Raw genomic sequence first — 18,611 nt, 5'->3', positions numbered from 1 at the left:
TAAACTCTAAAAGTTTCTTTAAGTTGTGTGAGAGATCACCTGTTTTTCCTAAAAATTTTATCCTACTAAAATGTTTAAGCAGACTATTATATATAAACATGTTGTAGTGAATGTTATAATGTGCCACTTACTGATATTTATCATTTATTAAGAAATATATGTGGACTTGAATTAGTGCCAGTTACACTCCCAGTACACCTCCCAACACAACTTTGCTTTTTGACGTCCCAGGATCACTGTTTTTATTTTTTCCTTTTTACAAGCAAATTTGTTGGACTTTGCTTAGAAACGGAAGATGAACTAGATACTAGCACTTACACAATCCTGTCCTTATATATTTAATGTTTTTGTGTTCAATATATATATATATAAAAAAGAAATAAATAAAAAGAACATTATTCATAACTACCTTCATCTTTAGCTTGTTGGGTTATATCAAATTAAGGGCCAGATTACGAATGGAGGGCAGAATATCGCTTACGCATATTAACACATAAATATATATGTATATAAGCATATACATATATATTTACAGGGAACACACAGTTCCCCATGTAAGTAATAAGAATTCCACATATGGATTTCCTACCTGCATCGTTTTCTCTGCGATCAACTTCATCATACACATCCATGGCAAGTTCTTCAAACAGACGATTACTGAGCTGTAAACGAACAGTGCGTGTGATTAGCTGAGAAAACTGTTCAGGAATAGATAGCACAACTAAGCAGTAGGTAAGGCATGCACAGAATTATAATCACAAAAGCAAATGGAGATCATCGGAGCATGAAACACTATGACAGACATATAATTATAATGGACAAAATAAAAGCAAACAAGGATTCTAAACTATTATATGATAAAGCAATATTAAAATGCCACTCAAAAAAAGGAGATAAGTGACAAATAATAAAGTAATCATGACCAAGTCACAACAACAACACAAGATAACTGTAAAATGACTGGCTAATAGCATTGTGGTCCTTCTTGTGCAAAGAGCTGCTCCCTATTAGGAGGGGGGAAAAACAAAATAAACAAAAAAACAGTCGCTTCTGAATGAAAAGAGCACTCACCGCTTGCAGTTTTTTCTTGGCAGCTTTTGCAAGTTCAGACAGGTCCAGGCTACAAAACATAAAAAAAAAATACATTCACAGACGGTAGTAACAAACTCTGTGCCACCCAAATATCACATGAAAGGAATTTAAGCAGAACAAAATAAAGCTTTGTTTGTTCTCCCTCCTAATGTCTTTACAGGTTGTGAACAATCAGGGCAGGATTATGCAAATATAAATAATTATGAGTGAAGTAACTACAAATGTTATAACGTATTCGGATAGATTACTAAGTATTTTGAGACCTATTCTTTGGGATTAATCTCTACAATTCTTTAATTATATTATGGGCAGTTTCAACAAGCTCAAATCAAAGTGAATCAAGTTTAAAGAGTAACAGTAATTGGGGACTTTATTGCTCAAACATATAATAAAGTTTAAAGGGACATTAAACACTTTGAGATGGTAATATAAAATGATAAATCATATATATATATATATATATATATATATATATATATATATATATATATAAAATACTCTGCAATATACTTTCATTATTTGTTTTGTCCCCTTTTCCTGTAATTCCATTCTGAAATTGTGAGCTTTTCAGTTCCTGTTAGAAATGGAAATACAGAGCACTGTTATATTTCACACAGCCATTGGCTGCACACTATAGTGACCTATTTATAACTGTCCCTAATTGGCCACAGTAGAGAAGGTAACCTAAGTTACAACATGGCAGCTCCCATTGTTTTATAGACACCAAATTATAACACTTATTTTGTCTATATTTAAAAAGCTAATGAAACTTTAAAAAATGCATCTACATGTTACTCTCAGACTAATCTTTTCATTGAATGCATCATTCCATATAGCATGTATTTAGGGCTAGATTATGAGTGGAGCGCTATTTTAACGTGCACCCGCAAAGGGGCAAATTTTCCCCTTTACAGGAGCATGATTAATAACCAGCCATTACAAGTGGTTGGCTAATGCTCACGTGAGCTTGTAGTTTTACATTGCACAATTAACTAGAGATCAGACCTTTGGTTAATGAAAAAAGTGTCCCAACTGCACCCAAATAAAGAGAACACATACATTATAAAATAAATTATTAAAACATTTATAAAATAAAGATAAGCATATATAAAAAAAAATACACAAAGCCGTTATAAAGGGTTAAAGTGAAGGGATGTGGGGTGTAAGAAAAATAATGGCACCTAAAGTGCCTTTACATTGCGGTCAATGGAGGAATGTTTTCCTTTTAAATATATTTATGTATATGCTTATATACATACAGGGAGTGCAGAATTATTAGGCAAGTTGTATTTTTGAGGATTAATTTTATTATTGAACAACAACCATGTTCTCAATGAACCCAAAAAAACTCATTAATATCAAAGCTGAATAGTTTTGGAAGTAGTTTTTAGTTTGTTTTTAGTTATAGCTATTTTAGGGGGATATCTGTGTGTGCAGGTGACTATTACTGTGCATAATTATTAGGCAACTTAACAAAAAACAAATATATACCCATTTCAATTATTTATTTTTACCAGTGAAACCAATATAACATCTCAACATTCACAAACATACATTTCTGACATTCAAAAACAAAACAAAAACAAATCAGTGACCAATATAGCCACCTTTCTTTGCAAGGACACTCAAAAGCCTGCCATCCATGGATTCTGTCAGTGTTTTGATCTGTTCACCATCAACATTGCGTGCAGCAGCAACCACAGCCTCCCAGACACTGTTCAGAGAGGTGTACTGTTTTCCCTCCTTGTAAATCTCACATTTGATGATGGACCACAGGTTCTCAATGGGGTTCAGATCAGGTGAACAAGGAGGCCATGTCATTAGATTTTCTTCTTTTATACCCTTTCTTGCCAGCCACGCTGTGGAGTACTTGGACGCGTGTGATGGAGCATTGTCCTGCATGAAAATCATGTTTTTCTTGAAGGATGCAGACTTCTTCCTGTACCACTGCTTTAAGAAGGTGTCTTCCAGAAACTGGCAGTAGGACTGGAAGTTGAGCTTGACTCCATCCTCAACCCGAAAAGGCCCCACAAGCTCATCTTTGATGATACCAGCCCAAACCAGTACTCCACCTCCACCTTGCTGGCGTCTGAGTCGGACTGGAGCTCTCTGCCCTTTACCAATCCAGCCACGGGCCCAACCATCTGGCCCATTAAGACTCACTCTCATTTCATCAGTCCATAAAACCTTAGAAAAAACATAATTTATGCTTACCTGATAAATTCCTTTCTTCTGTAGTGTGATCAGTCCACGGGTCATCATTACTTCTGGGATATTACTCCTCCCCAACAGGAAGTGCAAGAGGATTCACCCAGCAGAGCTGCATATAGCTCCTCCCCTCTACGTCACTCCCAGTCATTCGACCAAGGACCAACGAGAAAGGAAAAGCCAAGGGTGAAGTGGTGACTGGAGTATAAATCAAAAAATATTTACCTGCCTTAAAAACAGGGCGGGCCGTGGACTGATCACACTACAGAAGAAAGGAATTTATCAGGTAAGCATAAATTATGTTTTCTTCTGTTAAGTGTGATCAGTCCACGGGTCATCATTACTTCTGGGATACCAATACCAAAGCAAAAGTACACGGATGACGGGAGGGATAGGCAGGCTCTTTATACAGAAGGAACCACTGCCTGAAGAACCTTTCTCCCAAAAATAGCCTCCGATGAAGCAAAAGTGTCAAATTTGTAAAATTTGGAAAAAGTATGAAGCGAAGACCAAGTTGCAGCCTTGCAAATCTGTTCAACAGAGGCCTCATTCTTGAAGGCCCAAGTGGAAGCCACAGCTCTAGTAGAATGAGCTGTAATTCTTTCAGGAGGCTGCTGTCCAGCAGTCTCATAAGCTAAACGAATTATGCTACGAAGCCAAAAAGAAAGAGAGGTAGCGGAAGCTTTTTGACCTCTCCTCTGCCCAGAGTAAATGACAAACAGAGAAGACGTTTGTCGAAATTCCTTAGTTGCCTGTAAGTAAAATTTTAGAGCACGGACTACATCCAGGTTGTGCAGTAGACGTTCCTTCTTTGAAGAAGGATTTGGGCATAAGGAAGGAACAACAATCTCTTGATTGATATTCCTGTTAGTAACTACCTTAGGTAAGAACCCAGGTTTAGTACGCAGGACTACCTTATCCGAATGAAAAATCAAATAAGGAGAATCACAATGTAAGGCTGATAATTCAGAGACTCTTCGAGCCGAGGAAATAGCCATTAAAAATAGAACTTTCCAAGATAACAACTTTATATCAATGGAATGAAGGGGTTCAAACGGAACGCCCTGTAAAACATTAAGAACAAGGTTTAGACTCCATGGTGGAGCAACAGTTTTAAACACAGGCTTAATTCTGGCCAAAGCCTGACAAAAAGCCTGGACGTCAGGAACTTCTGACAGACGTTTGTGTAACAGAATGGACAGAGCTGAGATCTGTCCCTTTAATGAACTAGCAGATAAACCCTTTTCTAAACCTTCTTGTAGAAAAGACAATATCCTAGGAATCCTAACCTTACTCCAAGAGTAACCTTTAGATTCACACCAATATAGGTATTTACGCCATATCTTATGGTAAATCTTTCTGGTAACAGGTTTCCTAGCCTGTATTAAGGTATCAATAACTGACTCAGAAAATCCACGTCTTGATAAAATCAAGCGTTCAATTTCCAAGCAGTCAGCTTCAGAGAAGTTAGATTTTGATGTTTGAAGGGACCCTGAATCAGAAGGTCCTGTTTCAGAGGTAGAGACCAAGGTGGACAGGATGACATGTCCACCAGGTCTGCATACCAAGTCCTGCGTGGCCACGCAGGTGCTATTAGAATCACTGATGCTCTCTCTTGTTTGATTCTGGCAATCAATCGAGGAAGCAACGGGAAGGGTGGAAACACGTAAGCCATCCTGAAGTCCCAAGGTGCTGTCAGAGCATCTATCAGGACTGCTCCTGGATCCCTGGATCTGGACCCGTAACGAGGAAGCTTGGCGTTCTGTCGAGACTCCATGAGATCTATCTCTGGTTTGCCCCAACGTCGAAGTATTTGGGCAAAGACCTCCGGATGAAGTTCCCACTCCCCCGGATGAAAAGTCTGACGACTTAAGAAATCCGCCTCCCAGTTCTCCACTCCCGGGATGTGGATTGCTGACAGGTGGCAAGAGTGAGACTCTGCCCAGAGAATTATCTTTGATACTTCCATCATAGCTAGGGAGCTTCTTGTCCCTCCCTGATGGTTGATGTAAGCTACAGTCGTGATGTTGTCCGACTGAAACCTGATGAACCCCCGAGTTGTCAACTGGGGCCAAGCCAGGAGGGCATTGAGAACTGCTCTCAATTCCAGAATGTTTATTGGCAGGAGACTCTCCTCCTGACTCCATTGTCCCTGAGCCTTCAGAGAATTCCAGACGGCACCCCAACCTAGAAGGCTGGCGTCTGTTGTTACAATTGTCCAGTCTGGTCTGCTGAATGGCATCCCCCTGGACAGATGTGGCCGAGAAAGCCACCATAGAAGAGAATTTCTGGTCTCTTGATCCAGATTCAGAGAAGGGGATAAGTCTGAGTAATCCCCATTCCACTGACTTAGCATGCACAGTTGCAGTGGTCTGAGGTGTAAGCGTGCAAAGGGTACTATGTCCATTGCCGCTACCATTAAGCCGATTACCTCCATGCATTGAGCCACTGACGGGTGTTGAATGGAATGAAGGGTGCGGCAAGCACTTTGAAGTCTTGTTAGCCTGTCCTCTGTCAGGTAAATCTTCATTTCTACAGAATCTATAAGAGTCCCCAGGAAGGGAACTCTTGTGAGTGGAACGAGTGAACTTTTCTTTTCGTTCACCTTCCATCCATGTGACCTTAGAAATGCCAGCACTAACTCTGTATGAGACTTGGCAGTTTGAAAGCTTGAAGCTTGTATCAGAATGTCGTCTAGGTATGGAGCTACCGAGATTCCCCGCGGTCTTAGTACCGCCAGAAGAGCACCCAGAACCTTTGTGAAGATTCTTGGAGCTGTAGCCAATCCGAATGGAAGAGCCACAAACTGGTAATGCCTGTCTAGGAAGGCAAACCTTAGGTACCGATAATGATCTTTGTGAATCGGTATGTGAAGGTAAGCATCTTTTAAATCTACAGTGGTCATGTATTGACCCTCTTGGATCATAGGTAAAATTGTCCGAATAGTCTCCATCTTGAACGATGGAACTCTTAGGAATTTGTTTAGGATCTTTAAGTCCAGGATTGGTCTGAAAGTTCCCTCTTTTTTGGGAACCACAAACAGATTTGAGTAAAACCCCTGTCCCTGTTCCGATCGTGGAACTGGATGGATTACTCCCATTAACAAGAGCTCTTGTACGCAGCGTAGAAACGCCTCTTTCTTTGTCTGGATTGTTGACAATCTTGACAGATGAAATCTCTCTCTTGGAGGAGAGTATTTGAAGTCCAGAAGGTATCCCTGAGATATTATCTCTAGCGCCCAGGGATCCTGAACATCTCTTGCCCAAGCCTGGGCGAAGAGAGAAAGTCTGCCCCCCACTAGATCCGATCCCGGATCGGGGGCCCTCAATTCATGCTGTTTTAGGGGCAGCAGCAGGTTTCCTAGTCTGCTTGCCCTTGTTCCAGGACTGGTTAGGTTTCCAGCCTTGTCTGTAGCGAGCAACAGCTCCTTCCTGTTTTGGTGCAGAGGAAGTTGATGCTGCTCCTGCTTTGAAATTACGAAAGGAACGAAAATTAGACTGTCTAGTCTTGGCTTTGGCTTTGTCCTGAGGCAGGGCATGGCCTTTACCTCCTGTAATGTCAGCGATAATCTCTTTCAACCCGGGCCCGAATAAGGTCTGCCCTTTGAAAGGTATATTAAGCAATTTAGACTTAGAAGTAACATCAGCTGACCAGGATTTTAGCCACAGCGCCCTGCGTGCCTGAATGGCGAATCCTGAATTCTTCGCCGTAAGTTTAGTAAGATGTACTACGGCCTCCGAAATGAATGAATTAGCTAGTTTAAGGACTCTAAGCCTGTCCGTAATGTCGTCCAGAGTAGCTGAACCAATGTTCTCTTCCAGAGACTCAATCCAGAATGCCGCTGCAGCCGTGATCGGCGCAATGCATGCAAGGGGTTGCAATATAAAACCTTGTTGAACAAACATTTTCTTAAGGTAACCCTCTAACTTTTTATCCATTGGATCTGAAAAAGCACAGCTATCCTCCACCGGGATAGTGGTACGCTTAGCTAAGGTAGAAACTGCTCCCTCCACCTTAGGGACCGTTTGCCATAAGTCCCTTGTGGTGGCGTCTATTGGAAACATTTTTCTAAATATCGGAGGGGGTGAGAACGGCACACCGGGTCTATCCCACTCCTTAGTAACAATTTCAGTAAGTCTCTTAGGTATAGGAAAAACCTCAGTACTCGTCGGTATCGCAAAATATTTATCCAACCTACACATTTTCTCTGGTATTGCAACTGTGTTACAATCATTCAGAGCCGCTAACACCTCCCCTAGTAATACACGGAGGTTTTCCAGTTTAAATTTAAAATTTGAAATATCTGAATCCAGTCTGTTTGGATCAGAACCGTCACCCACAGAATGAAGTTCTCCGTCCTCATGTTCTGCCACCTGTGACGCAGTGTCTGACATGGCCCTAATATTATCAGCGCACTCTGTTCTCACCCCAGAGTGATCACGCTTACCTCTTAGTTCTGGTAATTTAGCCAAAACCTCAGTCATAACAGTAGCCATATCCTGTAATGTGATTTGTAATGGCCGCCCAGATGTACTCGGCACTACAATATCACGCACCTCCCTCTGAGCGGGAGATGTAGGTACTGACACGTGAGGCGAGTTAGTCGGCATAACTCTCCCCTCGTTGTTTGGAGAAATTTGTTCAATTTGTACAGATTGACTTTTATTTAAAGTAGCATCAATACAGTTAGTACATAAATTTCTATTGGGCTCCACTTTGGCATTGCAACAAATGACACAGGTATCATCCTCTGAATCAGACATGTTTAACACACTAGAAAATAAACTTGCAACTTGGAAATACAATTCAATTAGAATAATATTAAAATGTACTGTGCCTTTAAGAAGCACAGAAGATCTATGACAGTTGAAAATTAATAAATTGAAACAGTTATAGCCTCAATCCTTGTAAACAACACAACTTTAGCAAAGGTTTAATCCCATTAGCAAAGATAACAAATTCTGAAAGCAGGAAACAAATTACAGAATAAACGTTTTTTATCTCAGTCAAACTATAATTCTCACAGCTCTGCTGAGAGAAATTACCTCCCTCAAAATAAGTTTTGAAGACCCCTGAGCTCTGTAGAGATGAACCGGATCATGCAGGGAATACAATGAGTTGCTGACTGAAATATTTGATGCATAGAAAAAGCGCCAAAAAACGGCCCCTCCCCCTCACACACAGCAGTGAGGGAGAACAGAAACTGTCAGAAAAACAGATTAAGCAACTGCCAAGTGGAAAAATAGTGCCCAAACATTTATTCACACAGTACCTCAGCAAATGAAAACGATTTTACATTCCAGCAAAAACGTTAAACATAATCTCTAGTTATTAAACAGCTTTATGTATTTCTTACAGTGTAATTCTAGTGAAGTACCATTCCCCAGAATACTGAAGTGTAAAGTATACATACATGACATTATATCGGTATGGCAGGATTTTCTCATCAATTCCATTGTCAGAAAATAAAAACTGCTACATACCTCTATGCAGATTCATCTGCCCGCTGTCCCCTGATCTGAAGTTTACCTCACTCCTCAGATGGCCGAGAACAGCAATATGATCTTAACTACTCCGGCTAAAATCATAGCAAAACTCTGGTAGATTCTTCTTCAAACTCTGCCAGAGAGGTAATAACACACTCCGGTGCTATTTTAAAATAACAAACTTTTGATTGAAGATATAAAACTAAGTATAATCACCATAGTCCTCTCACACATCCTATCTAGTCGTTGGGTGCAAGAGAATGACTGGGAGTGACGTAGAGGGGAGGAGCTATATGCAGCTCTGCTGGGTGAATCCTCTTGCACTTCCTGTTGGGGAGGAGTAATATCCCAGAAGTAATGATGACCCGTGGACTGATCACACTTAACAGAAGAAATCAGTCTTGAGATATTTCTTGGCCCAGTCTTGACGTTTCAGCTTGTGTGTCTTGTTCAGTGGTGGTCGTCTTTCAGCCTTTCTTACCTTGGCCAGGTCTCTGAGTATTGCACACCTTGTGCTTTTGGGCACTCCAGTGATGTTGCAGCTCTGAAATATGGCCAAACTGGTGGCAAGGGGCATCTTGGCAGCTGCACGCTTGACTTTTCTCAGTTCATGGGCAGTTATTTTGCGCCTTGGTTTTTCCACACGCTTCTTGCGACCCTGTTGACTATTTTGAATGAAACGCTTGATTGTTCAATTTTAAGAGTGCTGCATCCCTCTGCAAGATATCTCACTATTTTTGACTTTTCTGAGCCTGTCAAGTCCTTCTTTTGACCCATTTTGCCAAAGGAAAGGAAGTTGCCTAATAATTATGCACACCTGATATAGGGTGTTGATGTCATTAGACCACACCCCTTCTCATTACAGAGATGCACATCACCTAATATGCTTAATTGGTAGTAGGCTTTTGAGCCTATACAGCTTGGAGTAAGACAACATGCATAAAGAGGATGATGTGGTCAAAATACTCATTTGCCTAATAATTCTGCACTCCCTGTATATATTTATGTGTTAATATATATACACATATAAACACAAATATATATATGTATATATTCATAAACATATATTTTTTTATTTTGCTGTCTGATGCTGCGCAATTTGCCCCCTGTGCTACGCTAGGTGGTGTGGCGTGTTTCACGGCATGAAAAAGAGGCTCCCACTGGAGTCTATTGAAGCGTGCTCCCTTCAGCGCATGTCTTCAAGCAATGTGAAGTCACGTTTGTATTGCGCCTAACTTGTAATACCAACGCACATTTATGTGTGCTGGTATTACTGAGTGGAGCGCAAATATCGCGGTTGAGAAAGCACAATATTGAGCTCCACTCGTAATCTAGCCTTTAATTTTTAACGCCCCTTTAAAGAATTCAACGATGTGACTAGACTCATCTGTTAAAATCTCATTCTCAGCAGCAATTATTCTATATGGACTATGCTACTACACAACGGATGTGTTCTCCTCTTTTCCATAGACAATTTGCTGAATATGATGTAACCAGGTATATATTGCAAGGGTTTGCGCTCATCGGGCTTACCGCTCTTATTACGAGCTGAAAGTAAACACGATCATGTGAGCTCATTCATGATTAACACTAGAATGATTACTGTGACTTCAGAGCTCTAGTTAACGGTTTCGTGAAACATAAGTGTCAGAAAGCACATAAAAAATACATTACAAAGTACACTTACACTCATAACACCATCTACAAAAAAATATTGTATTAACAGAAAATGTGCAATATGCATCAAAACGAAATTAGACAGGTGCATAAATTTGGGCACCCCAACAGAAATATTGCATCAATATTTAATAGAGCCTCCTTTAGCAGAAATAACAGCCTCTAGACGCTTCCTATAGCCCGTAATGAGTGTCTGGATTCTGGGTGAAGGTATTTTGGACCATTCCTCCTTGCAAAACATCTCCAGTTCAGTTAGGTTTGATGGTTGCCGAGCATGGACAGCCCGCTTCAAATTACCCCACAGATTTTAAATGATATTCAGGTCTGGGGGCTGGGATGGCCATTCCAGAACATTGTACTTGTTCCTCTGCATAAATGCCAGAGTAGATTTTGAGCAGTGTTTTGGGTCGTTGTCTTGTTGAAATATCCAGCCCCGGCGTAACTTCAACTTTGTGACTGATTCCTCAACATTATTCTCAAGTATCTGCTGATATTGAGTGGAATCCATGCGACCCTCAACTTTAACAAGATTCCCAGTACCGGCACTGGCCACACAGCATGATGGAACATCCACCAAATTTTACTGTGGGTAGCAAGCGTTTGTCTTGGAACGATGTGTTCTTTTTGCTGCCATGCATAACGTCCCTTGTTATGACCAAATAACTATCTTTGTTTCATCAGTCCACAGCACCTTCTTCCAAAATGAAGCTGGTTTGTCCAAATGTGCGTTTGTGGCGTGTGTGCAGAAAAGACTTCTTTCGCATCACTCGCCCATACAGCTTCTCCTTGTGCAAAGTGCGCTGAATTGTTGAACGATGCACAGTGACACAATCTGCAGCAAGATGATGTTGTAGGTCTTTGGAGGTAATCTGTGGGGTGTTTTTGACTGTTCTCACCATCCTTTGTCTCTCTGATATTTTACTTGGCCTGCCACTTCTGGCCTTAACAAGAACTGTGCCTGTGGCCTTCCATTTCCTCACTATGTTCCTCACAGTGGACACTGACAGCTTAAATCTCTGTGATAGCTTTTTGTAGCCTTCCCCTAAACCATAATGTTCAATCTTTGTTTTCAGGTCATTTGAGAGTTGTTTTGAGGCCCCCATGTTGCCACCCTTCAGAGGAGAGTCAAAGAGAACAACAACTTGCAATTGGCCACCTTAAATACCTTTTCTCATGATTGGACACACCTGTCTATGAAGTTCAAGGCTTAATGGGCTCATCAAACCAATTGTGTGTTCCAATTAATCAGTGCTAGGTAGTTACAGGTATTCAAATCAACAAAATGACATGGGTGCCCAAATTTATGCACCTGTCTAATTTCGTTTTGATGCATATTGCACATTTTCTGTTAAACAAATAAACCTCATTTCACTACTGAAATATTACTGTGTCCTTCAGTTATTTGATAGATCAAAATAAAATTGCGGATCCAAACACCCAATTATTTATAAATGAAAATCATGGAAATTGTCAGTGGTGCCTAAACTTTTGCATACGACTGTACATATACATCTCTAAAGATGTATATGTATTTATGTATGTATATATATATATATATATATATATATATATATATATATATATATATATATATATATATATATATGTTAAGGTATATGTAAGGTTAATAAATATATATTTTAATCATATATCTTAAGGTTAATAAACATATATATTTATTCAGATCTGACTGGTCAGTAGAAAATGATTCATTTCTTTCAGACAAACTGACTTCAATCATGTTTCATTCTTCCCCACTGAGCATGAAAGTTATTCAAAAGGCAACATTTGCTCTTAATTGGAAGTGCAAACTCACGTTCAACTCTCCCCCCATTTAGTGTGCAAAATTATTCTAACACCCCAGTGAGGGAAATAAACATTTGGCTTGTTAAACTTTGACAACCATCTCAGGATACCATTTGTCTTTCAAACTGGAAAGGTGTGATAGGATCTCCAAAGTGACATGTTTTGTTAGAATTTCAGCATTACTCTCAGGTGCAAAAAGACCCCATGTGGTGAGTAAAAGACGAAGAGTCTTGGAACTAATTTAGAAGAAAGAGCAGTGGGGGTTAAAAAAAAAAAAAATGGCCTTTAACAAAAAGCATGTTAAAATGTAACTTTTAAATATACAAGTAAACATTTTTTTTTAATGGATGCCTCAGAAAGTATTAAACATAGAAATTTGGGAAATTGTCTAATTCTCTATTATTACATGGGTATTTGCTAAGCTTGATAGATAAATATTTAGTCAGTCTAAAATGTTTAATAACCTCTGTATTGTTTATATTTTTCAGACATATAATTTCAGATCTGCATCCAGGACTTATTAGAAACATAAAATATGGTATATTCATGTTAGAACACAATGCAGTACTGAATATAAAATAGGCTGTTAATTGTATAGAAATGCCAGGATACTGATAAAATTGTAATGCATTTTAAGCTAATAATTAGCAGTATAATTCTTTTAATGTAAAGTAAATTAAAAAGAATTAGATGTTTCATATTAAAAGAAGCAGGGAAAATGACAAAATATGATCCATGTGTATTTGAATATGTGACTTATTAATGCTAGGTATTATATTATATTGAATATAAACAATATAAGAAGATATTTGGAATGTAGCAAAAATGAATGGTAAGACTATGTTTATGATTGGTTTCTGCCCCCTGGGGAATTAAAACTGGTATGACAGTCAAACAAATTGACTTTTTAAAACACATGCAAATCCAAATAGCCAATCAATTGCTTCAACTCTAAGGGCGGACCAGGGACAAGCACGAGGGCCAATCCGAGACAAGGTTTCCATTTGGGCGTTTCCAATTTCACCAGTGAGGAGAACCCATATAAAGTTATTGCAAAAGAGAGAGGGGGAGATTTCTGCTGAGCTAAACTTGTAACTGGTTCTTGTTGGGCGTGAAATACCATTTACTCAAGCAAAGCTGATCCACTCTTCTCATTGACTGCAAAATTATACTTATTGGTGATTCTGAGGTGAAATCATTCCAGTTGAAGAATATTGAACATCGATTTGTTTATTTGGGTAAAGTATTGAAATTACATGTGATGTTTTAGAATAAGTTATATGCATAGCCACTACAGTTAAATTATAATTAATAGAGTTAAAAAGCAGTTTATATTTTAGCTTATTTTCAGCCTGTATATGGTTAAACTAATCCTTGCTGCTAAATTGCTTTATCTGTAAAAATATATAGTTATAATTCAGAATTGTTTTTGTTTTGCATAGATAATATATACAATTTCTGATGTTTTAATAGAAGTGTATATTGTATTATTGTTTAAATTAGCACTGTAAATCATATTGCTGAATGTTTGTAGCTGCTACTTTAAGTCTCTTTGTAATATTTTAAATGTAGCTCTGAATGAAAGGCTGGTTTTAAAGGTAAATTTTTCTGGGCTTTGTAAGAAGGATAGCATATCTTAATAGTTGTTTTTAACGTGTATAATAGTGTTTCATATTCTGGTATTGCAAATATATTTCAAAAGGTTCATGGATATTAACTAAATAAAAGAATTCAGGTATTTATATTAATTGTATGGTTTCTAGTAGATGCATGTTAGTTAAGGGTTTCTATTTTTAAGGATAATTATTAAAGGTATTGTATTATAACCCTGAGATAGACTGATATATTATTTGAACAGCACTACTTAGATTTTCATAAATATACTGACATATATATATATATATATATATATATACCGTATATATATATATATATATATATATATATATATATATATATATATATATATATGTGTGTGTGTGTGTGTGTGTGTGTGTGTGTGTCTGTTTCTGTGTGTATGTGTGTGTACATATATATTTATGTATTTATATGTGTAAATATGTATTTACAGACATATATACACATATAAACACAAATACATATGTAATGTTATGTGAAGAACATTGGAATATTAAATATTCACATTTTTTCATGTCGGGTTAGCGCAAATGAGAATATGCAATCAGGTTTGCGTGAGAGTAAGGTGTTCGTTTTTTTTTTCTTCTATGGGAGAATACGTGAACAAGCACGCAATATTCTAACTTTGGATTTTTGCGCATGTCGGGATAGCATAAGAGTGAAAACAGTTTACTTTCAACTCATAATACGAGTGCAACCTGACACATGAAAAATCTTAATTCTAGCTCAATTAATACTTAAAGGGACACAAAACCCAAATTTTTTCTTTCATGATTCAGATAGAGCATGCAATTTTAAGCCACTTTCTAACTTACTCCTATTATCACATTTACTTCATTGTCTTGCTATCTTTATTTAAAAAGCAGGAATGTAAAGCTTAAGAGCCGGACCATTTTTTATTTAGAACCTAGGCCACGCTTGCTTATTGGTTTGCTAAATGTAGCTACCAATAATCAAGTGCTATCCAGGGTGCTGAGCCTAAAATAGGCTGGCTCCTAAGCTTTATATTTTTGCTTTTTAAATAGAGATAGCAAGAGAACAAAGAAAAATTGATATTAGGAGTAAATTAGAAAGTTGCTTAAAATTGCATGCTCTGAAATAAAAAAAAAATTGCATGCACTATCTGAATCACAAAAGAAAAAAAATGGGTTTAGTATCCCTTTAAGCTGGAGCATTCATTTGCGCTCCACTTGTAATATAGCCCTTAATGTTTCTATAAGAGATAAATGTATTATAATAGAGGTATCCAAGACCAAGATGGATAGACTTTTTGCAAATATAAAGTGCATTCAATACATACAAAAAGTTTAAATAAAAAAAAAAAAAGCCACAGCATTTTTCAAAGTAACTACTCTGTGAGCAGTTTGTGTCAAGGCTGTGATGCATCAGTGAATCGCTTAAGTGGGGACAATAAAGTAGATAAGTATTTTTATATAAACTGTAATTAATAATTAAAACAACTTTTTCTTTTAAAATATTCCATACTCTAGAGACTGTAATACAACGAATATGGTGGGCATACGTGCTGTTCACACACATAAGACAGTGAGCGTGGATTACATCAATGGCACATGCAGCATATGCATGAACTTCATTTACTATTAAAACGGCTAGATTTAACAAAGTAAGGCGCACAGGGGCGTAAATCTGTCCACTCGACTTCATGTCTAGCGGGCAGCAACACTCTGCCCACATTTATCATAGCACACTATGGCTAGCGCACAAGCATGGGCTGTCAATCTCCCTGTTTGGAAATGTCCAGGGGGGGATTGAAATACGCCATATAACAGGTGGTGAAGTGGGTTAAGAAGCAGCAGTATGATAACCGCTGTTCCTTAAATCATGGCAATTGTTTTTTGATGAGATATGTAAAGAGAAGCATGCTTCTTTGATAACAAAAGATTTGGCAAATCTTTCTCCTTGTCCCAATATTAGGTTTGCTGTTCTCCTTCCTTTTTTAATTGTTTTTCAATGGCCAACCTACCACTTGCCTTTTTTGGAGAAGCCAGTTATGGGCGTGTTACTGGAGTGGACACAGCTAGCAGAACTTGTAAGCAATTGCATAATAAACAGGTTCAAAATAAAAAGACAATGCAATAACGCTTACTCTGAAATATAAATGAGCAGTAGATTTTTTTCAGACAAATTAAATTCAATTTGCCAGCCCCCTTTATCACGTGACAGCCATCAGCCAATCACAGACTGTGAACTTTTGCCCATGGATCAGAAAGTGTGCATATAAAAAAAGACAGTTTAATAATGGAAGTAAATTGTTGAGATTTTGAGTCAGGTAAATCTTCCCAGAGGGCAATTATCAACAGAAGTGTAACAGGGTTAGGCTTGTGAAATCTGCACTTCCTGTTCTCAGAGTTGGAAACCTCTTCATTTTCAGTTAGATTACAGGAAAGGGAGGCAATATAAATAATGAAATTTTATTGCAAAATTGTTTACTACATATAAATATATGTTATATTACAATCTAAAAGTGTTCAGTACTCCTTTAAGTACACTATTTCAGTGTATGGACTTATCCACTTTGTCCCTTTTTTTTTTTTTTGCCAATGATCAATAACCATAATTATTTCATAAGAGACCTTAGATGGATGAGCTAGTAAGATTATGTGAGCCCAGACTCGGCATTTTAAGAATGATTTCTGAAATAACCATTAAAAACCTTATATAAAATTATTTTTTTCCTAAGTGGTAAACCTTGGAAACCTACACCAGAATTTAAAAACTCTTATGAGATTAAGCAGGAATGTCAATAAAGCATTCAACCATAAGTGTAGTTGTAGCTCCAAACAAAAAGTCTGTCCTTGAAACTGCACTTCTCATAAGGTAGATCTATACTGCCCATATTTGCCAATGTGCCCACTTCTCCAATGGAATCGGTGAACACAATACCCCTGGCTGAAAGGGGTTTGCTTCATGATCTTTAAAATTCTCTGTAATACTATTTCTTAAGCGAGAGAGGCCAAAGACTATGAAGTTTAAAATGATGCACCTGGAAATATCCTTTTTTGACTTGTTGATAGATGGTTCTTTTCCCAACTGATCTGATACCCATAGGATGCTTGCTGATCCAACTGGGTCATAAATAAGTCGCTCAATTAACAAAAAGTTTAAATTCCTTTCTAACTCGATCTCCTGCAGAATTGCAAATACAAACTAAATATATATATTGCTAAATTCCCAGCGCTCCCCGCACCTTCCACTGTAACATTCTCCAGTTTAAGCATGTACAAGCATATGGAAGAGCTACATTCTCCAGTTTAAGCATGTACAAGCATATGGAAGAGCTACATTCTCCAGTTTAAGCATGTACAAGCATATGGAAGAGCTACATTCTCCAGTTTAAGCATGTACAAGCATATGGAAGAGCTACATTCTCCAGTTTAAGCATGTACAAGCATATGGAAGAGCTACATTCTCCAGTTTAAGCATGTACAAGCATATGGAAGAGCTACATTCTCCAGTTTAAGCATGTACAAGCATATGGAAGAGCTACATTCTCCAGTTTAAGCATGTACAAGCATATGGAAGAGCTACATTCTCCAGTTTAAGCATGTTCAAGCATATGGAAGAGCTACATTCTCCAGTTTAAGCATGTACAAGCATATGGAAGAGCTACATTCTCCAGTTTAAGCATGTACAAGCATATGGAAGAGCTATGTCCGCTTTGAAGTGGGAAACTAAACAAAAAGTCAGACAGAAGAAGCTAAACCGCTTATACACTAGATCCCACATATGCAGCTCCCACCTTTAATCCAGAGCGGTGCTCTTATGTTAGCAGCAGCAAAGCCAGGACACACATTTTTTTAAACTTCTAATTAAAAGGGATATTAAAATCCAAAATGTTTCTATCAGGATTCAGATAGAGAATGCGATTTTAAGCAACTTTCTAATTTACTGCTATTATCAATTTGTCTTCGTCCTCTAGGTATCTTTTGTTTAAAAGCAGGGACGTATGCTTCCGGAGCACTATATGGCAGCAGTTTTACCAGAATGTTATCCATTTGCAAGAGCACTAGATGCCATGTAATGCTCCAGATGCCTATCTAGGTATTTCTACAGAATAGCATGGGAACCAAGCAAATATGATAATAGAAGTAAATGGGAAACTTTTTTTTTAAAATAGTGAGCTCTGTCTGAATCACTAAATAATATTTGTAGGTTTCATATCCCTTTAAATAATTAAAGACAATCTGGGCTATGTAATTATTTACCATATGGGATTTTTTTGCTCCCTTTATGATGTAGATAGAGCATACAATTTGAAACAAATTTCCAATTTACTTTTATTATCAAATCTGAATTTGAAAAGCAGGTAGGTAGTCTCAGGAGCATACACATGCCTGAAGCACTATAATGCAGGACTTTTGCAAGAATATTTTTAACAATGTTATGCATTTACAAGAACACTAGATGGCGACAGTGCTTGTTATCATGTACTTTTCCAGACATGCATGCACACTATCTACCTAGATTTGCTCTTCTACAAAAAACACCTCAAGAACAAATCTAATTTTACGGAGCCCCGCAGCTAAAACATTGTAAGCACGACATATTAATGTGTGCACACAAATAAAGTCTATAAATAAGGAGCCCACGACCATAAAGTCACATGAACGATGAAGTTACATCATGCGCACAATGCAATTGTATGAGAGACCCAGTGTCCTCCTCCTTAGGTGTGGCGCGCCT

At 38.0% G+C, this 18,611-nt stretch overlaps 1 protein-coding gene across 4 annotated transcripts in view; it reads right to left on the bottom strand.

Annotated features, from left to right (window-relative positions):
* Positions 1-18,611, bottom strand: part of GIT1 (GIT ArfGAP 1) — a 556,552-nt gene that overhangs the window by 183,313 nt on the left and 354,628 nt on the right. For all 4 annotated transcript variants that reach the window (XM_053706153.1, XM_053706156.1, XM_053706157.1 and 1 more), the window contains exons 9-10: positions 1,072-1,120; positions 590-662 (exon numbers count right to left, since the gene is read on the bottom strand). In XM_053706153.1, the coding sequence (XP_053562128.1) occupies positions 590-662; positions 1,072-1,120 (122 nt within the window). The remainder of the gene's footprint in view (positions 1-589; positions 663-1,071; positions 1,121-18,611) is intronic.

This window comes from Bombina bombina, chromosome 3, assembly GCF_027579735.1.
Source record: "Bombina bombina isolate aBomBom1 chromosome 3, aBomBom1.pri, whole genome shotgun sequence".
NCBI lineage: Eukaryota > Metazoa > Chordata > Amphibia > Anura > Bombinatoridae > Bombina > Bombina bombina.
The sequence above is the reverse complement of the archived record's forward strand: the minus strand, read 5'-3'. Positions and strand labels throughout refer to the sequence as shown.